Below are 12,319 nucleotides of genomic sequence, written 5' to 3' on the forward strand. Positions count from 1 at the left end.
CAGAGCCAGAGGGGCTCCTGTCTTCCCAAACATGGCAGGCTCTGAGGTGTAAGGAGCAATGGGAGGTTTGCCTTAGGAGGCTGAGGCAGACAAGGGCCCACAGCCCAGCTCATTAGCTGCCCAGGTGGGGCTCACTAGCTCTGGTGATTCCTCAGCTGGAGTAGACTCAGAACAGGTGAGGGTCACAGGGAAGCAGAGCTGAGCTGCTGTGTCTGCTTAGCTTCCAACGTTGGTTGGACCATGGCTTGGATGGTCCAGGGAGCTCTTTGGGGCTATCCCTGTGTGGGACTGACCTCCAGGTGCCCTGACCTCCAGATTGGCTGCAAAGGAGTTGTTGGCCTGCTGGAATGTTTGCTAGCCACCACTGTGGGATTGTGCACTCCAGTGGGACTTGCCGCCAGGTACTCCATGGTTCAGGACAGGCAGGGACACACTTAGGGGTTGGGTAGGTTGGCTCCTGGGAAAGACGCAGGCCCAGAGGAGTGCAAAAATTGTGTCTCTACACCCTGGCCCAGAGCGGTTAGGAAAATAGTTTCAGGCAAGAAATGCACCCCATTCTCTGCTAGGTTGCTGGGAGGCGATCCTTCCCACTCGTAACTGAATGCTTTTACGCCTGCTCTTCCTCCAAATTGGCAAGAGCAGCCTTCATATAGGGCAGGTGGGAGTTGGAGTCCAACATCTGGAAGACCATAGGTTCTACCGCTTTAAGGAGCCATGAGACTCTCAGTAGTTTTTGCTGCAACAGATTAACACAACTACTCTTTTGGAAATGATTCCTATTTTAAAACAACTCCTTGCACTTAAAACAACTAAGTGACATCACAACTGAATCAGCCAATCCTAATCTTTCTTAACTGAGATTGCCAGGATCAAGTAATTTTCAAACTTAGACTACAATCCTATCATCACTTACCTGGGATTAAGCCCATTTGAACTCAATGGGGGTTAATTCTGAGTAGCCCTTATAGGATTGTGTTGTTAATTTCTAAGAGACAGATCTTACTTTTCACATTTAGGTAGGTATCACAGAATGACCTAAGGCAATGGCGTACATAACGTCAGCAGAGTAGGTCTGCCAGGGCTCACATATGGGGAAAGCTATGAACTATTTAGTGAGAAGAAACAGTCCAGTAATTAGACTATTGTTCTCTTTGGCCAGGAAGAAACAGTAAACCAAGCAGGCCTTTGTACAACAAGGGACGTGACCAGACAGGAAATGGGCAATTTGCATGAGACAAGCTAGGCCAGGGGGGAAAAAAAGACTACTGGGGAATGCAGATTTATATACAAACTCAGATGCAGCTTTTGGTGGTCATCCAACATGGAGATTCCTGAGACAAGAGAAAAACAGGAACAAAATTCCAAAATGTCATCTGATCTATGCCCACATTACCAGTACACTTGGGCTAAAACAAAAAATACAAGGCCATGGTGAATAAAACTAGTAGTCCATTCAACCAAGTTTGTTTTGAACCTAATAAACAGGTTCCTTGCTTGCAGGTTTCCCATAGGCATGTGGTTGGCCATTGTGAGAACAGGATGCTGGACTAGATGGGGCACTGGTGTAACCCAGTAGACTCTTCTTAGACAAGTTGGCATTAACACTTGTTGACTGTCCTCTGGAACAGTCCAGTTAGCAAAGCTTGGTGGGTCCTATCTTTTACCTGTTGTCCCATCCATTCTTCTGTGACTGGTAGGAGACTGGTGCTTCCAAGGACTGTACACTGGTGAATTCCTCACAGTTCTCTTTCCCTACTAACCAGCAGAGTCTGTCAGTCCTGTGTTTTGCTGCAAGGTTAACTTGCAGCTGTGAACCAACAGTTCAACTTGCACTGCTGTTAATAGGCATTAGGTTCTGGTGAGGTTTATAAGCCAGTATTGCAGCATGCTGCCTGGGACCTAGAGATCATTACAGTGAAATAATAATAATAATAATAATAATAATAATAATAATAATAATAATAAATTTATATACTGCCCTATACCTGGAGGTCTCAGGGTGGTTCACAGAAGAAAATCAAAGTATAAAACCACAAAATACATAATCAAAATAAAAGCAACAACCCAGTAACCCCCCCAAAACCCCCACATTTTAAAAGGGCATAGGATGTCAATTAAATCAACCAAAGGCCTGGTTAAAAAGGAATGTTTTTTCCTGGCACCTAAAGGTATAATGAAGGCACCAGGCAAACTTCCCTGGGGAGAGCATTCCACAGACAGGGAGCCACTGCAGAGAAGGCCCATTCTCATGTTGCCACCCTCCAGATCTCTCAAGGAGACACATGAAGAAGGGCCTCAGAAGATGATCTCAGGTTCTTATGGAAAGAGGTGGTCTTTGAGGTATTGCGGTCCTGGTAGAGCATCTGCTTTTCATGTACAGCATCCCAGGTTTGATACCTGGCATTTTTTAATAGGTTGGGAAAGACTCCTGCATAAAACTTGAGAGGGCCATTGCCAGACAGTGCAGATGGACCAATTGTTTGAAACCATATAAGGAAGCTTCCTATGTTTCATCAGCCAACATTTTTATGGCATCCAACATTAGTTTAATTTTAAAGGATGACTGGGTGACTCTTAAAAGCAACTTGACTTTTGGGAATCCTGCTGACAGAAGTTTAGTCTTGATAGGTTATATGGCTTCCAACTGGAGGGCTGTTTGGAATGTGGGTTAGGATCAAGAGGCAAATCTACTGAATCTGGTAGTTTTGGTCTCGGCAAAGACATTGGCAGAACACAAGTCCCCTTTTCTTGTTGAGGGGACACAGTTGGGACTTGGCCTACATTTAACTGAGGTTGTTGTTGTTGTTGTTTTACTTCTGTGTCTTTGGTCCAATCCATGCCATATTTTCCTTCGTTGGCAGTGAAGACTTAAATTAGCATCTACTGAAGGAACCTTGTCATGGGCTATCACTGACCTTGTCCATCATGGTGCAAAATAGCTCTTTTTTTTCTGGAACGGTACATCCTAACTGATGCATGTCCTATTCCTGCTGAGGTGCCTTGGTTTTTGTGCCAAACACTATCACAGCAAGTATTTGATGACATCAGGTCCTCTTAATTGAGTCTGTGCCCTGTGATGCTGCCAGGGCAGGATTTGGGGGCAGAAGTCCAGGGCCTCACTTGGCAGAAAGAGCAGGAGGGGCTCCCAAATGCAACAGGACTGACTTGCCACATTTTGATGTAAGTGACAGTTCTGTCAAAAAGGGGACCCATGTATGATCACTGAATCCAATCACATTCTCTCATCACTTACCTGCACTACCGAGTCTGTGCCTTTCTTCTGTAGCCTTGTCTCTCTTTCCCCCAACTCTTCCCCCTCACCATCTATTTCTTGTCTGCATGGCTTTTCTGCTGCCCAGACGTGCCTCAGAACCAACTGAGATTAGCAGGGACCTCCTTTTTGGGATGCTTCCAAACTGTGAGCCAGTGAGCCAGTTGGATTCAGATAAGCTTCCAGCCAGCAGCAAATCAACATGTGCCCAAAAGCCAGCATTGTTTCTCATCCTTGGTTAGAGCGTGAGTGCATGAGGAATGCTGGGCTGAAAGCTTATACAACCCGTTTGGTGGTTCATTGAAAATTCAGATACATTATTGGTTCAGAATGAGGCAGCGTGGTTCTTGAAAAAAGAACTGGATGTAGCCAATAGGGAGCAGGCTGCATCTGTGCCTGCATTAGCAACAAGTTGCTTGAAATCTCCTTGTGATGACCAGTTTAACCTGCAACATCCTTGTGTAGTTTGAGGCTTTAAGTCATTTTCAGATATCCAATGTGGATCCAGTGTGTGCTGCTGACTCTCAACTTTTGTGGATCCCTTGCCCTGCCCATCTGGGTGGGACCCAGGAGAAGGAAGGAACAATGTTGGGTGTAGAGTCCCTGCATTCCTGTTCTGCTATACCCTTCTATAGCACTGTTGCCACAGAGCATGCTTTGTGTTGGTGCAGCCTGCTTTGATGTACTCTGGTTGTATGTGTGCATTTGCACACTGCCTTGAGCCTGCAGCCTTGGCGTAAGTGTGCAGCTTTAGCATGGAGCCACTCTTATTGGCCCTCTCCTCCAAATTTCTCAACTGAGATGTCCCACATTTTACTTCATTTTTTTTAAAGCCTTACACCACTGACTTTGCAGAGTTCCACCTGCTCCTGCGTCCTTGCCTCTTCACGCACACGCCTCCAACTCTGATGGCCCTCAAAGCCAGGACTCGACGGGTTGAATTGACAAGCCGTTCTCCCTCCCTTTCCCAGCGCCCCTCAACGACGCTCCTCAGACATCAAGGCTAAACGCGTGCATCTATGTGTATGCACAGATCCCACTTACTTCTAACTGATACAGGATCACGAGTGCCATTTACGCAGCTCTTCAGAGTGATATGTTGCTAACTGGTTAATTAAGCATGGCAAACCTAGAGACCGGATTGTGGCAACGAACTGGGGAGGTCAGGAGAAGGAAATCACGTACCCATCGAAGAGGGGCGCATTACTAAGGGGGCGGGGGTGTCGATAAGCCATCGATGGAGATGTTTGATGCGCGGCGCGGCGCGGGGGGGGGGGGGAGAAGAGAGGGAAGACGCTGCGCTTTAATCATCCACGAGCAGAACATTTGGGGATGGGATCGAGACCCAGGGCTGGTGTTCCCCTCCCTTAAAAATCCCTCCGTCGTTGAGGCTCCCACGGCGAAGGGGGAGGCGTCGATTATCGATTGGGAGCAAGAGGTGAAGGCTGAGCGACTCGCAGGATCGATTAGGGTTAACGCCGCGGGGAGGGGGAGGGACCGCTGGCCAGCCCTCGACGCAGGCCAGGCCAGGGCAGCGCTGTCCTTCGCGGTCCGCTTGGGCGTGAGGGCAGGTTCGGGTCGCGGCTGCGGCACGTGCGTCTCCGCCCTCCCCCCCGTCGCCACCCCCCAGCAGCGCGCGGCCCGAACTCGGAGCGCTCCCCGGCGGCTTGGAGGGAGCTGATCGAGGCAGCGCCGCGTCGCCCTGCGCCCCTACGCGCACTGCGGGGCTGGAGAGTCCGCGCTACCGTTTGCCGCTGCCGGAGAGGCGCGCGAGCTGGCGGGCGCGGGGGGGGGGGGCGGGAGGTGAGAAGGAGGAGGGAGAGGAGGAGGGGGGCGGTGTCGCCGCCACCGCCGCCAGCGCTCAGCAGGTCGGGAAGCCGCGTGCGGCGGGTCAGTGCTGCGAGGGGAATCCATCCGGCCGGCACCGCCGCCCCGCAGGGTCCTCGCCCCTCTTTTTGCCTCCCGCCGCCGGCGCCGCGGCGCGCAGGGCTCTGCAGAGGCTGCGATCGACGAAGCAAGGGGGACGCGACGCGCCTGCACCAACCCCGGCTGTCGCTCGCCTGCCCGCGTCCCTCTCTCCCCTCTCCATTTTCCTCCGGCTGGGAAGGACACCCCCCTCACTCCCCATCCCGCTCCTCGGTCGCCTCCGGGTGGGGGCTGGAGTGTGAACGGGGATTCCCACTTCGGGGCGAAGCGGGATCCCTCGCCCGGCAGCAGCAGCAGCAACGATGACGCGCCTGAGCTGGTGCTTCGCTTCCCTGATCCGCTGGGGAAAATACTTCTTCTCGTGCTTCCTGCCCCTGCGATTCTGCCTGCACCGGGAGGTAAGCGGGGCTGCATTGGCTGCGGGTGGGGGTAGAGATGGCGGCGTCACCTCGAAAAAGCTGCGTAGTGTGAGGGAGTTCCGAGTTAACTGGTGAGAAGAGCCCCCCACGCCACCCGCAGCAGCGCGATCATGAAGGCACATCGGATCCCCCTCCCCAATCGAGTTTTCCCCGGTCCTTTCCCCGCGTGCGCTGCAAAAAACTGGCTCGCGCCTTGATTGTTCAGTTCACCCCCCCCCCCCTCTGCACAGGCTTAGTCGTCTGCCCACCAGGCGTGCTTGCCTCGGGGCCACCAAGTCCCCTGCAACCGCTGCCCGAGCGTGCTCTGCCCAACTCTCCCTTGGATGCATGCACACGCACACAACCGTGACATGTTCGCTGGCTCGCAGACTGCAGAAGCGCCCTCGTGCTCATCAGCTGCTGAGAGCGGGACATAGTCGCTGTAACATGGAGCACTGCACACGCACGTCTCAAGCCACTTAAGGCTGATATACCCTTTAGCACACACGCACTCTCTACCATGCACTTGGATCTCTGCACACCCACAAGCTCACCCACATAATGCACCTCTCTTTGGCTCCTGACAAATTCACACAGGTTCCTACAGCAGAAATGGGGGGAAAGGCAACTTGCTCCTGAATTCAGCGATTCCATTGCCCAGAAGGAGCCAGGTGCAGAACGCACACAGTCTAAGCGCTGCAAATGGGTGCTGGTTTACTGACCAATCTCCTCCTGCCTGATTTGCACATTGGTTATACAGTCAGAGAGATGCTTCTGCTGGCTGCTCCAAGGGCCTGTCTCACCCTCTCCACACACCTCGCTTATCCTATTGCCTGATAGCTTCTGTGGCTCTTTCTTTCCTGGCTCCCTTTGGGAATGTCACCAGCAGGGGACCAGGAGAGATGATGCTGTCTGGAGCTGCCATTAGTTTGCTGCTGCTGCATTGTTGGGAAGGTTCTGAACAAAAGGGCTGCTGCTGGTGAAAGCTACCCAGATATATATAACAGGTGGGGGGAGACAGGCAGGATTGCAAAGCAGGTTCCAGGTGGCTGTTGTCCAATATTAAACTGCACACTAAAGACCACACTCAAATCAAATGTAGGCATATATAGGGCCCTGCAGTGATTCTGCTTCGGACCTGCCCTGCCAAGTGACTTGTGTTCCTCCCTGAGCCAGCAGGGGGTGACACATCACAGCAACATACCACTTGTTACTTGGGTATCCCAGAGACAGATGCTGGTTTCTGCATCTGTAAGAAGCCAGGCTTTTCTTTTCTCTTTGTAAAATCTCACCATATATCTTGAAGGAGAGCATGGTGACCGTGGTACAAGTAAAGGATCTGTCTATCTGGAGAACAAAAAAAAAATTCCTTCCAGTAGCACCTTAAAGACCAACTAAGTCAGTTCTTGGTATGAGCTTTCGTGTGCATGCAGTCGTGTGCATGCAGAACAGTCAGTGATGGAATGTCAGAAGTGTGTCTGTCCTGGGGAAATGATGCAAGGGGGGGGGGGAGAGAGAGAATTCCTTTGGAATGCTTCCCCCTTCCTCAAGCTCTGTGGAATGCAATAATAAAGTAAAATAAGATCAACTTCTTCTAAACTATTTTTTTCTCCCGGCCTCTTTTCCTTCCTTCTCCCCCTCCCTTGATTTTTTTTAATGTTCTTCCCGGTTTCTCAGTCATGTCATCACCAGGGCAATGGGAAAGCAGCATGGGTGACCAGCAGCACCCTTTAGGACCCTCTAGCTCACAAGTTCCTCATGGAGCAGATTTGCAACCCACTCTGCTGTCTTTGAGCTGAGGGGGAAGGGAGTCGGTGGCCTGGCATCTTCTGAAGAAGCTCTCCTGGGAAGGGTTTCTGGTGAAGTTTGGGCGTGCATTTGGATGAGCCTTAAGGATGTTTTGGGCCCTGAACATCCTCTGCTTTTGAAGTGGAATTGGCTTGCCTTTGCAGCCATCTGAAGCTTGCTCTGTGTGTTGCCCCAAATGACTGCAGTTCCTGGTATTGAGGCTAGAGGAAGATACCAGCACTGGTGACCCCTATGTCTCTTCTGCACCCCAATGTTTCAAGGCTCCCATGCTGAGTGTGCAGGAGCCAGGAAGGATTAGGGATATTCTTGTGGGTGGAGGGAGGGGGAGGAAGCTTTGCCAAGACTATAGATGTGAAACACAACAGGGGAACATGGCATCATGAATCTGTTACTAGGGCTGTCCATACTCTGCAGTAAACTAAAATAAGATGAAAGTTCTGCACTAGTGAAACCCATATTCTGGCCTGTGAATTCTGTAAATTGAATAAATTGAGCAGATGTGCATGTATTTGCTTATTTTGCATAATTTGTGCTCATAAAAAGGAAAAAACACACACAAAGCCTTCACCTTCAACAATTTAAAATCCTGCTTAGTCCTCTCTCAGGATGTGCAGATATCTTGCCAGCTCCTGCTCACAGTTAAGAGACCAAGAGAAAGCTGTGTGGTTATTTGTTCCTCCCCAGCAGGTCCCCCCCCCAAAAAAAAACAAATTACATTCTTTTGTCATAACCACAGTTACAGAATATGTCAGTTCTCCCCACTCCCATGGTAACCAGGGTTAAGGCCACTATGGTTCTTGTTTAAAAGGTTAAACAAGTTTGTTAATCAGATTCAGACCCTGGTTTCAAGTTCTCATTAAAAAGAGAGAGAGGTTCACCTTAACCAGGGTTAATGTCAGTGATGACCAGTTCCTTAACCAAGGCTAAAGCAGGAGAGAGGAGTTTCCTGTGTGGACTAAGCATGCAGTCAACCTCAGCTGAAGTATCAGTAGCCAGTATTGTGGGAACCATAGTTGCAGCAGCACTGGCTCTCAGCTTCCTGACATTTTGCCAATGTACTTTCAAGTCTATCATTGCAGTCCTAAGGCCCAGAAAACTTTATTTGTAATGAAACCTGAGTTTCGTAAGAGACAAATTTTTATGTGGAATACCGGATTCCTTACTTACAATGTAGTGCACACAATACACAAAACCATGCTTGCGAAAGGCCATTGACTGCAATAAACATGCAGGCATTTCTCGTTTATTCTGAGGGATCACAGTATATTTCTTACAGCTATCACATTTGTTGCTGAAGAATCACACTTTTCCAACAACCAAGACAACAGTATTTTGTTTCTTACCTAATGTTCCTCTTGTATTGAATGATGCTGTGCAGAGAAAATGGTTGAATGAGTGTCATAAATACCTATTGGCTAGTGCCCAAGCAATCTCTGATGATGTACCATATAACTTTTAATCCCTCCTGCTTGTGGTATTTTAAAATGAGCCAGGGGAAAGCTATCCCTCCTGCATCATAGCTATCATCTGTGTATTCTAGGGATCAGCAATTATAGCACCAAATGCAATCAAAACCCTCAACTGGGAGTAAGCCCCATTGACTTCAATAGGAGAAAGCAGATGTTAGGATAGTGCCGTAAGATGCTGGGAGAAGGGAAAGAGCACGTGGGACCCACAATTAGAGTGAGCAGTGTAGGTTGGAGTGGGAAAGGGGGAATGGAGAGTTTAATCTTCATGCTGGTATAAGCAGCCATATCTGCCCACCGGTGGAAACAGGATACTGGTCTGAATGGCCTGTAAGGAGCTCTAAAAGCTCAGGTTATCCAGCCCAAATTGAGGTGCACCATCAGAGCTGGAGGTGGGAGGAACTAGGAGGGCAGAATGCTAAAGAGAGAGCACCCCCCTTTTCAATCCCAGTTGTCTGAGACCCAGTGGTAGCTGCACTTTCCTTCCCAGAGCAGTGCTGTGTGGCAGGAGTCCCCAGCAGCAGCAGCAGCAGCAGGAAGAGGCGAAGGAGGCAACGGGCTTTTCTTCTTCCCTTTGCCCTTGCAGGGTCCTTTAGCAAAGTGGCTTGTTCCGACTGAGTGAAGCTGTTGCCTTGCACCACGGGCACTTTGCAGCCCAGCTTCCCTGCGCTGCCTCTTTTGTCATGATGATTAGCTCTCCCCTCTCTGCTTGCTTAGCAGGGAGTTTAGGGGCCAAGTTGTATTGCTGCTGCTGCTGAGAAGCTTCTGCCATCCTCACCACCACGCTGCAGTAGCTTTCCTGGGCTTCTGCTGCAGCCAAAGCAATGCCTCGGGAGATGGGGGGTGGATTGGGGAGGGGAGAGAGAGAAGGCAGCTGTTGTCTTTGGTGCAAGAAGTGCTTTGAGCAAATTGCTTAGCTGTAGGGTGTATAGCAAAGGCCAAATTGGTTCCAGTGCAGTGGGACCACACAGGCTTGCTAGCAGACAGCAGCGAGGGGCCAGGGCATTTAGCTCATGCCTTCTCTCTCCACCCCAGAGCCCTTTGTGCTTGTTGTGCTTCTGAGGCCCTGAAGGGGGTGCTGTGCAGTGCAGTGACACTTGTGTTGCAGGGATCTCAGGTGTTGTTTTCATCCCATTATTCTGGGGCAAGGGTAGGGAACCCGTGACCTTCCAGATACTGCTGAACTGCAGCCCCCATCAGCCCTGACCATTGGCCATGCTGGCCAGGGCTGGTTGTTGTTGACTAATGATAGCTGGCAGGCACCAGGTTTCCCCTCCCATACCCCTGTTTGGGGGCAACAGTGAATGTCCACTAAATTCTTGGTGGCGGACTGCAGGTCTCTGATGCCTCAGGCTCCCCCTGGCTTAACTCAAGGGATTTGGCTTGCATAATTGATTTATTTTATCATTTGTTGACAGTATTTATAACCTGCTCTTCACTGAATTTTTTTTTCAACCCCAGAGTGGGGAAACAAAGTAATAAAAATAAACAGAGAAAAAACAATAGTATTCTTAGATTACAAAATCATATCAACAGGTCAGATAAACAACAAATTTGCCGTTCCGCCATGAGGTAGATGTGAAAAACTATGACAAAAATTGTAAGCATTCCAGTTTAACCAAATACCTGGGTAAAAAACAAACACAAGACATTCAAACAGATTAAACAACCATTGGTCTTAGCAAGAATCCCCACCCTATTTTTCACTTATGGGAGCCCACTCACTCCCCCTCTGTCTCTCACACAAAGAGGGCCCCACTCTGTGTCAACAGACTCACTCAGTGGCTTTTGAGCAATTTAAGATCTTTCACCCGCCTCCAACTCTCCATCCCATCCAAGCTCTCGCCCTGAGTGGCACAGAGGCATCACATTCCTTAGAGCAGGCCTGAGCCAAAACTGGGAGCAAGGGAGGCAATTTTGGCTCCTTGTATCTGCAGCGCAGGGGCCACCAGAGGAAGTTGTGCTGAGTGTTTTTCCAATGTGAAGCTTCAGTAGACCCCTGGGAGCTTCTGTGTTAAGAAAGCCTGGATGTTGAACATGTGGGAGAAGGAAGAGAGGAGGGGCAGTTGTGATGTGAATGAGCATTGTGGCCAGTCTTGGACTTGCTGTCACATGGCTGAAATGTGAATTCAAATGTGAATGAAGTAAGAACTCATTTAAGAACTTGTGTGTAGAAACCAGCTTCAGTGTGGGATTTGGAATGGAAAAGTAACAAGGTAGGAGGGGGTGCTTAATCCCTTTCCCTTCCACTACATCTTCCTCTCGAGTCGCTTTCCCCCTGCGGTGTTCCAGAGACACCACTGTAAGAGTATTGCCGACCTGGAAAGCTGCTGGCTATAGTTGTGGTAGAAAAACAGTAGTCAGTTCAAAATTGCCTGCTTCTGCAGTTATTGTTCCCTAGAAGAAGAAGCTAACTAGGTTTTCATTCATTCATTCATTCATTCATTCATTCATTCATTCATTCATTCATATGATTTATATCCCACTCTTTAGGCAATAAGGGCAGCTCACAAAACAAAGAAACAGTAGTTAGACAGTGCAATTGTTGGTAACATATTATCCAACCTTTTGCGTTCTATGCCTGTATGGGGAGAAAAGCCTACAGGCCACAATCTTGCATCCAAAAATGTATAACGCAAGCCTTTTTAAAATGGAAAAGAAGCATTTGGAGGGGGAAAGCTATACTGTGGTGGGTGCTTAACCCTGTCATCACCCATGGTTTCTCTGCCTAAATGCCTTCCCATCTCACAGGCATGCCTTGGCTGTGGGCAGGATTGGGTGTCCTTATATTTGGAACCAGGGTGGGTGAGTGAGAGGGACAGCTTTTGGGAAGAGGACGATATGGAGAGAAGTTGTGGATGGGGAAAGCATTAAGTACCCCGTCACTCCTCTGCTTCAGATCCCTCTTCTCAAGCTCTCGTCTGTGATGCTGCACAACAGGGCACACAGTGGGTATATTTCTGCCCCAGTGATGCATGGGATTGCAAGCTTAGGCGACTCCTTCAGTTTCACAGGTATGCACTGGCTATGAGCACAGGTCTTGCTGCTGTTGTTGCTTTTATGTTTATGTGCACTGCATTCACATGCGCTGGGGAGTGCATTTATTACTCACAGCTTCCCAGGCTGCAAATAACTGGCACAGAAATTGACCAAATGAATGTGCAGGGAAAATCCAGAGTGTAGGACGATAAGGAGATGGAACTTGACCTACAAATCCCTTTCCTTGTTTCACTAACCCCAGTGACCTTTTGCCTTGTAGCAAAAAGAAAGAGAAGAAAAATAGGTCACATCTTTTAATATATGCTTTCATTTGGGTTGTATTTCAAAGGTTGCTTCCGGATGACCTGTTTATTGAGCATTCAGCCTGATTTGTTTGCAGGCTAGATGACGCTGGCTATTTAATTAGCATTCATCCTGACATCATTGTGGGGAGGTTAAATGATGTGGCA

General features: G+C 49.2%; 1 protein-coding gene across 20 annotated transcripts in view; it reads left to right on the top strand.

Annotated features, from left to right (window-relative positions):
* Positions 1–12,319, top strand: part of TNS1 (tensin 1) — a 330,451-nt gene that overhangs the window by 28,252 nt on the left and 289,880 nt on the right. For 2 of the 20 annotated variants that reach the window (XM_083727761.1, XM_083727779.1), the window contains exon 1: positions 5,485–5,595. The exons of the other annotated variants lie outside the window; for them this stretch is intronic. In XM_083727761.1, the coding sequence (XP_083583887.1) occupies positions 5,500–5,595 (96 nt within the window). In that variant the 5' untranslated portion in view covers positions 5,485–5,499. Of the gene's footprint in view, positions 1–5,484; positions 5,596–12,319 lie in introns of those variants that run through there. 20 annotated transcript variants of the gene reach the window in all.

Source organism: Podarcis gaigeae, assembly GCF_964106915.1.
Source record: "Podarcis gaigeae genome assembly, chromosome: 1".
Taxonomy (NCBI): Eukaryota; Metazoa; Chordata; class Lepidosauria; order Squamata; family Lacertidae; genus Podarcis; species Podarcis gaigeae.